This window comes from Pseudomassariella vexata (genome assembly GCF_002105095.1).
Source record: "Pseudomassariella vexata strain CBS 129021 chromosome Unknown BCR38scaffold_10, whole genome shotgun sequence".
NCBI classification, from domain to species: Eukaryota; Fungi; Ascomycota; class Sordariomycetes; order Amphisphaeriales; family Pseudomassariaceae; genus Pseudomassariella; species Pseudomassariella vexata.
In genome coordinates this window covers 1,204,822-1,218,204 of record NW_024467965.1, presented here as the reverse complement: position 1 = coordinate 1,218,204, position 13,383 = coordinate 1,204,822, and the positions used below count along the sequence as shown (strand labels likewise).

At 49.7% G+C, this 13,383-nt stretch overlaps 4 protein-coding genes across 4 annotated transcripts; 3 read left to right on the top strand and 1 right to left on the bottom strand.

Moving 5' to 3' along the window:
* Positions 1-1,333: 1,333 nt before the first annotated feature.
* BCR38DRAFT_396485 (family 1 polysaccharide lyase) lies at positions 1,334-2,684 on the top strand (the record flags this gene model as incomplete). Its single annotated transcript, XM_040857649.1, has 4 exons — positions 1,334-1,485; positions 1,542-1,711; positions 1,767-2,154; positions 2,210-2,684. 4 exons carry the CDS (start codon positions 1,334-1,336, stop codon positions 2,490-2,492), a joined length of 993 nt encoding a protein of 330 aa, XP_040713603.1. The 3' UTR covers positions 2,493-2,684.
* Positions 2,685-4,639: 1,955 nt separating this feature from the next.
* On the top strand, positions 4,640-6,028 carry BCR38DRAFT_396482 (uncharacterized protein; the record flags this gene model as incomplete). Its single annotated transcript, XM_040857648.1, has 3 exons — positions 4,640-5,743; positions 5,810-5,863; positions 5,918-6,028. The coding sequence occupies 3 exons, from the start codon at positions 4,640-4,642 to the stop codon at positions 6,026-6,028; spliced, it is 1,269 nt and encodes a 422-aa protein (XP_040713602.1).
* Positions 6,029-7,212: 1,184 nt separating this feature from the next.
* BCR38DRAFT_440485 (tryptophan synthase beta subunit-like PLP-dependent enzyme) lies at positions 7,213-9,789 on the bottom strand. The gene is made up of 7 exons (XM_040860708.1): positions 9,343-9,789; positions 9,093-9,285; positions 8,909-9,032; positions 8,758-8,848; positions 8,639-8,699; positions 8,208-8,568; positions 7,213-8,136 (listed from the first exon to the last, which is right to left on the bottom strand). Exons 1-7 carry the CDS (start codon positions 9,533-9,535, stop codon positions 7,522-7,524), a joined length of 1,638 nt encoding a protein of 545 aa, XP_040713601.1. The 5' UTR covers positions 9,536-9,789; the 3' UTR covers positions 7,213-7,521.
* Positions 9,790-10,534: 745 nt separating this feature from the next.
* Positions 10,535-13,383, top strand: BCR38DRAFT_440482 (major facilitator superfamily domain-containing protein). Its single transcript, XM_040860707.1, has 8 exons — positions 10,535-11,179; positions 11,234-11,367; positions 11,424-11,849; positions 11,905-12,104; positions 12,156-12,513; positions 12,572-12,637; positions 12,692-12,745; positions 12,802-13,383. The coding sequence occupies exons 1-8, from the start codon at positions 11,009-11,011 to the stop codon at positions 13,118-13,120; spliced, it is 1,728 nt and encodes a 575-aa protein (XP_040713600.1). The 5' UTR covers positions 10,535-11,008; the 3' UTR covers positions 13,121-13,383.

The following is a 13,383-nucleotide window of genomic DNA, read 5'->3' as shown; positions in this document are numbered from 1 at the left end:
ACATGACGCCAAATTTGCTTTCAAGTCATTTGGAAAATACGGGGCAGTCGATTCTTATTTGTGGAATTTGCGGAAGCCTTCGTATCGCCAACCCGGCAGCTGTGGCAAGGATTCTTCATAGCACGGCACTTGTAGCAAAAGCCTCCCCGCAACAGCGGCTCCCTTCCTGATTGGAGTGAGTCTGCGGTCATATCGGTAGATCGATGCAGGTGATTTCCATTTGCCTGCAAGCGACACGCTAAATATTAAGGTTGTTTGGCGTTACCGAGTTTAGGTAGACGGGCATAGACAGATAGTGTAGAATAGACGGCGCTTACAATTGCAAGCTTCGCCCTGAAGTTGGTAAAACCCCCAGTCTAGTATAAGCTGATGCAAGGGGCCGAGCTAACATCTGCTTTCAGTGCACCTTGTGGTTCTTCAACTTCTCGAGGGCAACAGTAAAGGGCAGTTACTCAGCCTTGCCAGCCTGTCCCACAATCTAAGCAACGGCTGTCATAGCGCCGAGAGCCCCCTTTCGAACTGTTGGTGTTACTGTGGACTGCAGCGCCTGGAATTCTCCAGGCCCAATCCTTTTGTGGCTGCATACATTTCATCTATGTCTGACGATCAGACCCATGTTCACATACATTGCACATTGCCAAGAGCATACTACCAACGGAACATACCATTTCTGAGTGTGGAGTACATACGCTGCACCGGCCCTTGAAGGCTTGATCATGCATTCTCGACCTTCGTCATTTCTAGAACCCATGCTTGACTACCTTGACCGTGATCATCTGACGTGGTGATGGTTTCCCCAAATTTCAACCAAATGTTATTTCTTTTTACGTAAATTTCATTGTATTCGCCAAACCTCGTCTGTATGCTGCTGGGCATGAATCCTCGCACGCAATATCAAACCATGGCGCCGCTTGCCACATTCGTCCATTGTCCGAGACGGGGTTGGGAAGCTAGACCCGGGTGCCTGCGTTATCATGGTCCAGGTATGAAGGTCGAGACTTTTTGAGAGAGCGATGCAATACTTTGCTTGTAGTTGATGAACCACAGGTGGAAAAAGCGAAAGGAGCCCGTCGGTGTCTCAATAGATGTCATTCGAGGACTTTCTCTTGTTCATCTTCCCTCCAATCTAGCCTGATGATACCGTTGTTGAACGCGGACTGTCCCCTTGCCTCACCACGTCAAGCTTTTTATCCTTGTCGGCCTACAATGCAGGCGCCCTCGAAGGATATAAAGAAACCATTGCCGCCCAAAAGTAGACGTAACTCGATCACCAGACAGCTTCAATTTGTCAAAGCCTCGACATAGCCAGAACTCAAGAAGTCCCCTTTCCAAGATGAAGTTCACTGCTGCCATTGCCCTCCTGTTCGGCTTGGCTGCCGCGGCTCCAACGCCAACTGAAGATACCCCGTTCGATACGAGGGCTATCGAGAAGAGGGCTACCGTCACCGATGCTTGTGATGTCGGATACGGCACTCAAAATGGCGGGTAAGTGGCACGCCTAAACAGGGGAATACGATAGTGGCTGACCAGATGCTGCGCAGCACCACCGGTGGCAATGGAGGAACCGTCACCACCGTCTCCACTCTGGCCCAGTTTACTGCTGCTGCTCAGTCGTCCTCAAAGTTGGTTGTAGTCGTGAGCGGTGCTATCTCTGGTGCTGCTAAGGTCAAGGTCACCTCCAACAAGACCATCGTTGGAAAGTCTGGTTCCAGTTCGTATCTCCGGCGTTTCTTTTCACACTCAACCTTTTAACTGATTCAAACTAGGCTTGACCGGAGTTGGCCTCACCGTCAATGGTGTATCCCAGGTTATTATCCGAAACCTCAAGATATCCAAGGTGCTGGCCGATTACGGTGATGCCATCACCATCCAGGCATCCACTAACGTATGGGTCGACCATTGTGACCTGTCGAGTGACTTGAGCCATGACAAGGACTACTACGATGGTCTCGTCGATATTACCCATGCGTCCGAGTGGGTGACGGTATCCAACACTTACCTTCATGATCACTGGAAGGGCTCTCTGGTCGGCCACTCTGACTCCAACTCAGCTGAGGATACCGGGCACTTGCACATCACTTATGCAAACAACTACTGGAGCAACATCAACAGCCGTGGGCCCAGCTACAGATTTGGCACTGGACATATTTTCAAGTCAGTCCAAACCCTTATCTGAAAATATACTGCCAGAAAGCTTACCTTGGAATAGCAACTACTGGTATTCTCTTCTCGAAACTGGTGTCAACACCCGCATGGGTGCACAGCTTCTTATTGAAAGCTCCGTCTTCGAAAACTGCGCTACCAAAGCTATCTTCAGCGATGACAGCGATGTGACTGGCTACGCCGTTGTCAATGATGTTGACCTCGGCGGCAGCACCAACAGCGCACCGGCGGGCACACTGAACAGCGTGCCCTACTCGTACACCAAGCTCGGTTCTGGCAGTGTTAAGGCCTCCGTCACCGCCAATGCTGGCCAGAAGCTGTCCTTCTAAGCATCGACAACAATGTAAGACATATGAAAGGGGAGTGGCTTGGGGTTGAAAGGAATGCCAATGCGCCGAAGGGCACTTGCGGAGGTTATTAGGAGCAGGGAACAACATGAACCACACAGTCATTACCACCAAACTTCTGTATATAGTTTTGGGAGATCTTACACTTGTCCGACTCTCCGTGCACACATTCCTAAATTGCAACTAAGCATCTTCTATCGCACGTGCACGGTGTGACGCCGTACTGATTGGCAAAAACAAGGCTGAGCAACGCGATGCAGTTACATTCGCTTCTGAACCCGAAACTTGATTCCCAGGTTTGTCATCAGCTGAGCGAGGGCACGATCGGGTGATCAGCGTTGTGATCGCCCGAGACTGGCTGTACGTTTGCAGAGACTTTTGTGGTATCGCAGCGTGTGGTACAGCAGATTGTGTGGTGTCACCTGGAAATAGGTAGTGACTGCATCCATATCTGCAGATCCAGCTCCAGAAAAGGGGGCCGAGTGTAACACTGATAACGCACGTAATATGTTGACTTGGCGAGAGACTGACCTGTGACGTTATCTGGCTCGTTGAAGCGAATGTCTCCTCCAGGTTGAGTCAACAACTATGTGTTGTCTCTATGTGTTGTCTGCTATTTCAGAATCCCACAAGTCAGTACTAAGCGGAGATAGATAGTATCATGTTAGAGCTGTCATAAACCTTTCTGCCATGACCATACTGCGGAAGAAGAGACTTGGGAAATTGAGCTGGCAAATGCTTTCGAGGTGTTCACGTTTGAGCACGGGCTATAATGCCCCACACGCACCTGCCCATTGGTGGGGGGGTTGCAGGCTTGCCGTTGCTTTTTCCTAACATCTGCAACGTCATCTAGTTTGCCATCACCATCATCAGGTGCAAGAAATATAGCTGAACATTCCAGGAAACTACAACCTCATGCCTGGGGATCGGGCGCCGTCAAATGCAGCTGCGTTTGGTTCCATAGAGCCTACTTGATCGCTGTGCCTTATTGCGACGCCCTTTTGCCCGCAATAACGTCCAACGGGCTGGCTGAACGCGTCGCATGGACACAGAGGCTACACAACTTGGATCGATATACCTCAAACTGGGCGACCACAAACTTCCCAAGAGTTTACAGCGTGGCACGAGAAGGACCAGGCGCATTGGAACAGGGAGACAAAGGACGTCACTTCAGCCCCACCACGGGGTTTTACCACCAGATCTCGCCTGTTCTGGCCTCCCGCTTGGCACTTTCTCGTCTCTGCGATCTCTGGTATATCGATACGCAGGTTCGTTTGCAAAAAATGAGTGGTTACGTACATCGTCGCATTTATTGCTTGCAGTAGTATGGGATAGCAAGCGCCTTTGGGTCCCCGCTTTCCGTGAAAATTCTAGGCCGTTGAGCCACTTGCAGCTGTTATCTCTTCCGTCATCAGCTTCATCGCCGGGCAGGGCCTCGCGGTAAATGCTTCCACCAACGCTATCATGAGTGCTTCCAAGTGGAGGCAGTTGCGGTACGCGAACGAGGTGTTAGCCTGTCTGATGACCCTAACAGTATTTGGAGCGACCTCGTATAAGCCAAATTCGGTTCATTCAGTCCATCTGAGGATAATTGACGAGAACCCGGACACTGGAAGTATCATTTCTATATACCTAGTTGCTACATGATGCCTGGATTTATTTCCTGCTTCTTGCAAGGTTGACAAAAAAGGGTGATTGGAAGCTGGGTTGGGTAGTGGCAAGTGCCAAAGGCGTTGCTGCCATACAGTGACAAGCAAAGATCAGGCAAGAAAGCGGCGCTTGCCAACATACCCATTGAAGGCGTTCCTGGAGGTCACATCTGACCAGTTAAACTTGGGTCACTTCCCATTACCTACCTCGTCTAGCGATTATCTCACTCGTCATCCCTTCCTGAATGTCTCACTGGCCGAGGCCCTCTCATCTCGTAAATAAAAGACACAAGCTAGCCCTCTTCTATCCCAACTATCAACTCCCAACCAGCTTTTGATTCATCCACTTCTCATTATTCATACCGACCTTCGGAACTCTTCAGTCCATTAGCCATCGTGCACATCGTCTGCAGACCACCTCATAATATCCTTTTCAAGCATATCTTTCGATCAAGAAACATCAGTCCACTCAAAGCTACCATGGCCGCCCGCAACCACCACGTCTGCTGCATCGTCCCACCGTACCTTCTGAGCGGCATTGCTGATAGCAGCAAGAATGAGGAGTTCCTGCGAGCTTCGGCTCGCAAATCCGTCGACTTCAACCAGAAGTACATCAGCAAGCGAGTTGAGCGTTTTGCGGATCTGTCGGTTCCACGTGGCTCTCGCCAGCCTCGCCCTCAGCATATCATTCCCGAGTCGATGCTCAAGCACATTTCCGAGTCTCAAGATGTCGATGAGGAGACTCGCACCAGCGCCAAGCATGACCTTACGCATATTCGGGGCATCACTCAGAAGTACCAGCAATCTCAAGGTCCACAAGATGAGTCTGCGGACCAAAAACGGCTGGCTACTACGGCCAAGGCCAAGAAGACCTATCGTGCGGTGTACGATGCCAATCACACTGAAGATGAAGCCGACCTTCCTGGCAAGATGATTCGAGCCGAAAGTCAAAAAGCGTCCAAGGACAAGGCCGTCAACCAGGCCTACGACAACGCTGGTCATGTTCTTGACTTCTATGCCTCTATCTTCAACTGGAAGTCGATTGACAACAAGAACATGCATGTCATCTCATCTGTCCACTTCGGCACCAACTACGAAAACGCTTTTTGGGATCCCGAGATCGCCCAGATGGTGTACGGCGATGGCCACGACTTCATCCACAACTTCACTGGTTGTATCGACGTCATTGGCCATGAGCTGACCCATGCCGTCACCGAATACACGTCCCCCTTGGACTACCAAGGCCAACCCGGCGCTCTCAACGAGCACATCTCAGATGTCTTCGGCATCATGATCAAGCAATGGGTCGAGAAGGAAACTGCAGACACGGCCGACTGGCTTATTGGCGAAGGATGTTTGCTGCCCGATGTCAAGGGCGTTGCTCTCCGCAGCATGAAGGCCCCTGGCACTGCCTACGATGACCCTCGCTTTGGCAAAGACCCTCAACCCGACAACTTCAAGGCGTATAAGGCGGCCATCGAAGACAACGGCGGTGTCCATCTCTACTCTGGAATTCCCAACAAGGCTTTCTACTTGGCTTCTGTTGGCCTTGGTGGCTATAGCTGGGAGAAGGCTGGCAAGATAGTGAGTATCCTCAATCCCTCTTGATTGTCGCATCATGGAATTTCATTGCTAACCTCATTTTCGCAGTGGTGGGAGGCAATGCAGTCTGGTCAAGTCGCACCCAGGTCGAGCTTCATTCAGGTGAGTGTCCGTCACTTTCTCTCGCCGACGGATTCGATACTGACTTTTGAATAGTTCGCCGATATCACTGTGGACATAGCTCAGGAGTTTTTCGATGATGAGGCGGCCAAGATTGTTCGCAAGGCTTGGACCGCCGTTGGTGTCGCTCGAAAGCCGCACTCGTGAGGAGAGAGATACATGAAGCATGGAACATTGTACCCTCAGCACGGCTACTACCCAGTCTAGTTTACATCGCCCGATGGCATTTTGATGTCTGGTGCTTTTACTAGCAATTCTACAGATGCATGAGCATGTGAATCAAGGTCTCGATGCCCCCACCCCGTCTGGTTTGATCTCACTTCGCACTTATAAGTTGTTTGATTCCAAACAGGTGTGATCATCATAAAGCATATGGTGGTTGATTATGTCTTCATTCATTTCATTGCCATCTTTAGTACCCTACTCGGCCATATTTCTCCGTTGTGCTCCACCACCAGTTGGGGAATCAAAACAACGCTTTAGTGCCTGCGGAATTGTTAGCCTGCAAACTGTATACTAGAGAGGTAGTCTAGCTAGCGTATGTAGAGTTTGGACCAGACTTAGTATTGAAGTCTATAGGGTCTATTCCCTATAAGATCGCTATAGTACTTAGGGTCCATGGCTAGTAGACCGACTGTTAATTCACGCTGTAAGGAACATTTTACAACAGTTGCAGTTAGAAGACTCCGAGTATACAGCGCATATTTGTGGATTGCTACCAGGTAGGTACAGGGTAGGTTCGTAAAGTAAAAGAGTATAATAGATTGTTATTGTAAGGATGAGTCCTCACAGCGGGCCGGCCTCACCTAGCAAACTGTATCGGGAGAGTTTCGCCCCGATTCAGTATAACTCCGGATTCGCCCCAACCAAAGCGGCTCGGACGCCCCTACCTAACTTGGATTCCTTAAGAAGCAGTCTTGCAATATACACACCCGTATTATTGGCTTATCATCTATCCTTGAGACGTGTATTATCCCCGTTACAGTTACATAATGTATTGTAAAAGTGTATACGTAAGTGTGTTTCCCAGTATGTGATTTCTAGTGTGCGTAAAGGTAAATATCAAGGTATATTATCAAAGTTTATGAAAAGATAAACAGCAGGCTTTTACTTATAGGTGTATAGTTCTTTGTCAACTAGATATTGTGGGATCGCACTGGTACTGGCATTCCGGCTACATACGAAAGTACAGATGCCCGAGGGGGCGCGTGGGAAGGTGGGGTCCGGAGCCGCTCGAGGGCACTCAAGTGTCTTGCCTGTATCTCACGTGACTTTAAGCCACTAATTCCACAGATATCTTTATTTAGGCTGAATTTGTTACTTTTGATTTCCTTTAAACAGAACAAGGAAATCGTTCTATCTTTTATCTCAACTACTTTTCCTTAAGAAATTCTATGGTTTAACTCGTTATCTATGATACTAATTATTTCTTCTATTTTTGGGAGAAATCATTTGTTATGCCATAATACGTAGATTGTTTGAGTGTGAAAGGACTGAGGAACAGCCCATTGAAAAAATGAAGATGGTGGTTATGTGAAGTGGGCGCCAAATAGCGGGGTACCGGAGAAGGTTATCCACAGAGTATGTCATATTGCATGCGGCACCATGTTAACTGGGGTTTACGAACCACAAGGGTCAAATCATGCTGCGAGTTTCCCTCCCTCCGTCACAAGAGGCTTGTTATTTTCAAAATCCCCAGTGAGCGGCGAACATGGCATGACAGCCTGTTCCCTCATATTCCTGGGCGCCTCTCTCCCCGAGTTCAGCCTCCGCAACGCCTTGAACCCGCCCCTCAAGCTATCGGCCTCAAACCCATGCGCCCTCAATATACTGCTTGCCACGCGCGCACAATCTCCGTCGTAACACACCACGAGTACCCGCTTCTCTTTAATGCGTGACAATAAATCCTGATCCGGCGCGGCGAACTTAGCGTCCAGCGCCCGCCACAGGGAGGCAAGCAAAGTAGGGTCGGAAAAGGGGCTCTGGTCTTCGTACTGGGCGAAGGGGAGGTTGATGGACCCGGGGAGGTTAAACTGCGCGAAATCGAAGGGCTGGCGCAGGTCCAGGATGATGCTGTCTTTCTTGAGCGGGATGATGCTCGCAAGGCCGGCGCTGTTGGCGGAGCTGAGCTGCGAAAGAAATTGCAGCACGTCTCGCGCGAGGGCCATTTCGACTTCGAAGAAGGAGTCAAGCGCGCTAAGAGGGTCTTGTTCCCAGGAATCGTCATAGCGGTAGACGTCGACATCGGTGAGGGCCTGGGAATTGGGTAGTTGAGGTCAGCATGGCGGTTGCAGGGGGTGAGAAGTGGATGAAGGACTTCACGTACCTCGTTCTTGATTTCAGGGAAGTGCTCCGCTCCCAGCTTTTCAAAGTACTCCTCGATGTACTGGTACGGCAAGTCGCAGCACAGGAACACGGCATGGATCTCGCCGTCTTCGCCGGCCAGTTCTGATAATGTTCCCTCGGCTTTGCGCTTCTCAATGAATTGGAAAAGACCCTTAAGGTTGAAACCCGAGGATGGTCCGCAGACCAGGCCTTGACGGCAGAGCTTTAACGACCAAGAGTACGAGTCGTAGGAGCCGACGTGTTCCATATGATCGATGGCTGATTTCCAAGGGAACTCGACGGGAGCGAGAAGGCTGAAGGAGCGGGGGCCGGGGACGCGGTCGCCTGCTGCTGTGCAGACACTTCGGATATTGTTAGTATATATATCTGCATAGTATCGAATGCTTGGGTGACGAGAGGGGCAGGACTTACCCTAGCCGGAAAACGGAGGACTTGGCTTGGCCGAAGAAAGTTCCTAGTCCCGTCATGGTTCCTGGTAGATGTCAATAAGCCCGGGGCTTCTTCTCTCAAGGGAGCCTGAGATTATTTACCCGAGGTTCCCAAACCGGCACATATCAAGTTTATTTCGGGGAGCTGTCTGAGGATTTGAGGACCTGTCCACCGGACATGGGCTTTCCAATTCTGTTTACTGACATTAGCGCACGGTGATGCCAACGTTGTCAACCACGTGTCCAAACTCACATTGTCATTTTCGTACTGATTTGGGTTAACTATGGACTCGGAGCTTTCTGCCATTTTCTGTGCGACTCGTATCCCACCCCTCTCGTCGAGCGGTTCCGGTTGTGAGGGGCCGCCGAAAAGGGTTCTAGTGTTTGTGTTAGTCGCGTGTTGACGCAGGAGACATTTAAGCAAGCTGAGTCCTCACAAATGAAGTCCAAAGAACTGCATGAGACGCAGCTTGGTCTTACTAGTCTTGTTGCTAAGGAAGGCGCAGACATTGGGCAGTTCGTAGTATACCCGAGATATCAAGGACATGGAGATGACGGTCGACCCGGAGCTGTACTCAATTATGGTGTCTGTCTTGCCGGGCACGACCGTGTTTTCTAGAAGGTTCAGGGCTGGTACAACTGTTCAGTACTACTCGACAACGGCAGCTGGCTCCGTGGGATATATACCTGGCATGCATTTAACATTATTGGCCGGGTGCATCGTCATCATCTTGGCATATATCCGAACGCCATCTTGCCGGTATGGGTTGAGGCAGGCCGGCAACTCGACGAGGGGTAGAGGTGGTGATAAATCTGGGTTGAAATAGTCGCGAACAGAATCCGGGCCTTTGTAGACGTTCCGATAATTGGTATTTGCCATGGCTGGATTTACCGAGATACACGGCGGGATGCAGCGGGAAAGCCTTGTACTTAGGTAAGGCTACAAGTGAACTTTAAGCCTGAACACAATGTCGACGTTTTGAGGAACTCATGCGGTACGTCCCATCTGCGAAACCGGGACATTATATACTAAATTCTTGAAAGGAATGTCCCGCCCAAAAAGAGCAAGTTTCGGGCATGACCTCGTGTGATGTCCACGTCGACACGATATTGTCTCAGTGATGCACATCTTATCGCGGCTCTTTATCAGTACAGCCGCGCGAATGCAGTTGGATCCTGTTTTAATTTGCAAGAGCTGAGAGAGTTCCAAGACTAGAGTACACAATGCTGATCACCCCACCGAGTTGAAGGTTTGGCTAAGGCGACTCTTACCCAAATACCGGGACTGCCGCGCCTGAAAATCAGCGGGGTTCCACCAAACCCTGCCAACGCTGCCCGAGTTGCACATGAGACTCATGACTGTTAGTCCTAGACTGTTAGTCCTAGACTGTTAGTCCTAGCCTGCTATATTCATGGAGACGTATTGTTTAGCAATGTTATTACGTCATACATGGAATGGTGGATCGTGCTCAGTCTACGTCGCAGGGATGTGAGCTAGTTTGCGGTTGTTTTCAGCCAATGAAACCCAACGCCTCGCAACCCTGAGCAGAATTTCAATGCCGACTGATTTTATATCCATTACATCTCCAGGCATGCAGATTATTCGCGGATGAGACACCCCATTATAAGCGAAGGACCAACATATACAACTCGTGTGAGAGGTCAAGTAGCATCGTTGCCCTTCCCAGCAATGAAAACAAGTGGGAGGCCAAGTATTGTAGGCGCTAATAATCAGCATGCCTGAAGAGCTGTACATGCTGTGTGAGTCTAGCGTAGACTGGAGAGACGAGGGTAAAACCGCACGTTGAAATAATTTTCTCAGAGCTGTTATAAAGAACTTTTCGCAGTCGATGGTGTGCTGTTGTACGTGTAAGTCATGGAACTAACTATGCTCGCAGTGGAAACGCGAGCGCAATTTTCCAAAACGTTGGGCTGCAGGGCCGTTTCAAGACAACCCTAAACCTGTACATTTATCTGAACATCCCCAGCTGCTATGTAACATACCATAATGTGCTCAGATATGCCGCGACTACGTTGGTCCCCCATGGCGTATTGGATCTTGCCAAGATCTAGATGTCTACGAGACGCATTATCTGATCCGCCCAGATCTACACATAGCTCTCCCCTCGGGTCAGGGTCATCCGATAACGGCTACATACCTGGGAGAATGCAAAACATGGATACGACTTCGATATCTAGACCGCCTTCGGTGGTTGGTGCTCGGATATATGCCCAAAGCTCGTGTGGAGATGAATTTTTCATGCTGCTCCAGAATTAAAAATCTGCTCAGTCTCGCTTATACCTGACGCAAGTCTGCAGGCCTCTCACGTCAGGAGGGAAACCGCATATCACCATGGAGGAAGAAGCTACCAGCAGGGGTGCCGAGCTCCTTGGTCCTGTTTTGGTTGACGGCGTCGATTCGAGTCCAGCAACATCAGCCGGAGCAGCGACGACGCCGAACACAGATGGGGTCCATGTGTTCAACGAACAGACCAATTATGTTCCTAGAAGTACAATCATAACGGTCAGATATTTTGGTCCTGGTTCGGGCTTTGGATGAATACTAACCTCAGAAAAGGTGTTCCTCGCGTGTGCCAGTGTCGATCTCCTGGCCCTCATGGACCAGACGACACTTGCAGCAAGCTTGTACATCATTGCCGATGACTTGAAAGCAAGCGATCAGGCATCTTGGATAGCTAGTGGATATTTCATGTAAGACTCCTGCAGCACCATTATCTCTCGCAGCGTTGCCTAAACTATATCTTTAGAACTTCCACCATCGGCCAGCTCCTCTACGGGAGGTTATCCGATATTTGGTCACGGAAGGTAATCCTTCTTATTGGACTGGCTATTTTCTTCTTCGGATCCCTGGCTGCATCTTTGTCTCAGACTATAGTGCAGCTCATCATATTTCGATGTTTTACTGGCATTGGCGGTGGTGGATTGATGACGGTCGCGCAGCTGATTGTGAGCGATATCGTACCGTTGCGTGAAAGGGGGAAATACCAGGGAATCCTGGGTTCTGTTGTTGCCCTTGCCAATGGCATTGGCCCTGTCGTTGGAGGCATCCTCTCGTCCAAGTCGGCCGACTCTTGGCGCTGGATCTTCCGACTGAATCTACCGCTAACCGTGCTCACAACTTCATTTGTGGTGTTCTTCATGCCATTGAAGAAGGTCGAGGGAGATTGGAAGTTGTGGGTTTCTCTATCACAGTGGTATTATGTTTTCAATGCTAACCGACAACTTCAGAAAGTTCAAGGCGATCGACTTCATTGGCGTAGTTCTTACCCTAGCCGGCGTTCCTGTTTTCATGTTGGGTTTGACATGGGGAGGTTCCGAGTACCCTTGGAACTCGAGTGCTGTCATCGCAACTTTGGTTGTCGGCTTTTTCCTTTGCGTAGTCTTCGTCTTATGGCAATGGAAAGGACCAAAATATCCTCTCGTGCCCCGTAAGTTTCCATTCCGTTGACCGTCGAAAGGGACATATCTGACAGTTGCAGTCCACATTTTCAAGTCCATGGTCGTCAACGGAGCATGCATAACCATGGCCATCAACGGCTGGAACTTCGTCGTCCAAATTTACTACATTCCCACCTTCTACCAGCTCGCTTATGGCTACTCAGCGACCAAGGCTGGTGCTATGTTGCTACCAATTACCCTCATTCAAACCCTTAGTAGCACACTGTCGGGTTTGGTGGTCCACTGGATCGGACGATACCGCGAGTGCATTCTATTCGGATGGCTTTGCTGGGCTGTTGGTCTTGGCCTGATGTCAACACTGGATGAGCACTCGGGTGTTGGGAAGCAAATTGGGTTTGCGATCATCACTGGTGTTGGGGTTGGAAATACCCTGCAACCGTAAGTTTCGAGACTCCTACGATATGTGGAAAGTGGGGACTTACTTAGGGAAATCCAGTTCTTTGATCGCCATCCAAGCTGGGGTGTCACGCTGGGACATGGCTGTGGTGACTTCATTCCGAAAGTGAGTATTAAAGCCCTAATGTCTTTGTTTTGAAGGCTGACTTCGTATTCCCAGCTTTGTGAGAAACCTCGGTGGCACTTTCGGTCTAGCTATATGTGGAACCCTTCTGTGAGTACCGCCCCAGGACTTGATCAACCCAGACAATACTGACCAGTACATCATAGCAACAACATCATTTCTCAGTCCACTTCATCACTCCAACTTGATGATGCATCATCTAAGGCACTCTTGAGTAATCCGCAATCATTCCTATCCTCTCTATCCGTGGAAGAGGCTGGGCATGTCCGATCCGTTCTCATCCCTGCGTACAGGCAAGCCTTCCGAGTTATCTTCTTGGTAGGAGCCTCTTTGGCCGCTTTTGCCTTCTTTATCGCATTTTTCATGATACCACAGGTGGAGCTGAGGAGACCTGATGACGAGAAGTTGAAAGACCAGGGTCTTCAGGCGCATCTGAAGAAAAAGGAACAACCAGAGGATGCTTAGCCTCATTGCCTCCTTCTTAACAGCTCTACTAAGGTATCTTACGGCTAGATTATGAGGGGTAAAGTTGACGGTGTCGTGTGCGAATTATGGTGGCAAAACGGTCGTATTGATGAATCAAATTGACATTGCATCGTGAACTTGTCACCATAGTCGCGTGGCCTGAGAGTGGACTTGACAATGTGGGTAGTGCAGGGTTCAGAAGGAAACGAAGGCTTGCTGAGAAATAAAATTGTACGAGTCCCAAAATACAACTACATATGCAA

Bases quoted from the DNA above. Each gene is read 5' to 3' on its own strand.
- BCR38DRAFT_440485 (XM_040860708.1), bottom strand. From the start codon at position 9,535: ATGGCAAATACCAATTATCGGAACGTCTACAAAGGCCCGGATTCTGTT. The intron at 8,849-8,908 runs GTGAGTTTGGAC...GTCAGTAAACAG, and splicing joins ATCAGTACGAAAATGACAAT to AATTGGAAAGCCCATGTCCG. The intron at 8,569-8,638 runs GTAAGTCCTGCC...CAATATCCGAAG, and splicing joins TCCTCCGTTTTCCGGCTAGG to TGTCTGCACAGCAGCAGGCG.
- BCR38DRAFT_440482 (XM_040860707.1), top strand. From the start codon at position 11,009: ATGGAGGAAGAAGCTACCAGCAGGGGTGCCGAGCTCCTTGGTCCTGTT. The intron at 11,850-11,904 runs GTGGGTTTCTCT...CGACAACTTCAG, and splicing joins GTCGAGGGAGATTGGAAGTT to AAAGTTCAAGGCGATCGACT. The intron at 12,105-12,155 runs GTAAGTTTCCAT...TGACAGTTGCAG, and splicing joins AAAATATCCTCTCGTGCCCC to TCCACATTTTCAAGTCCATG.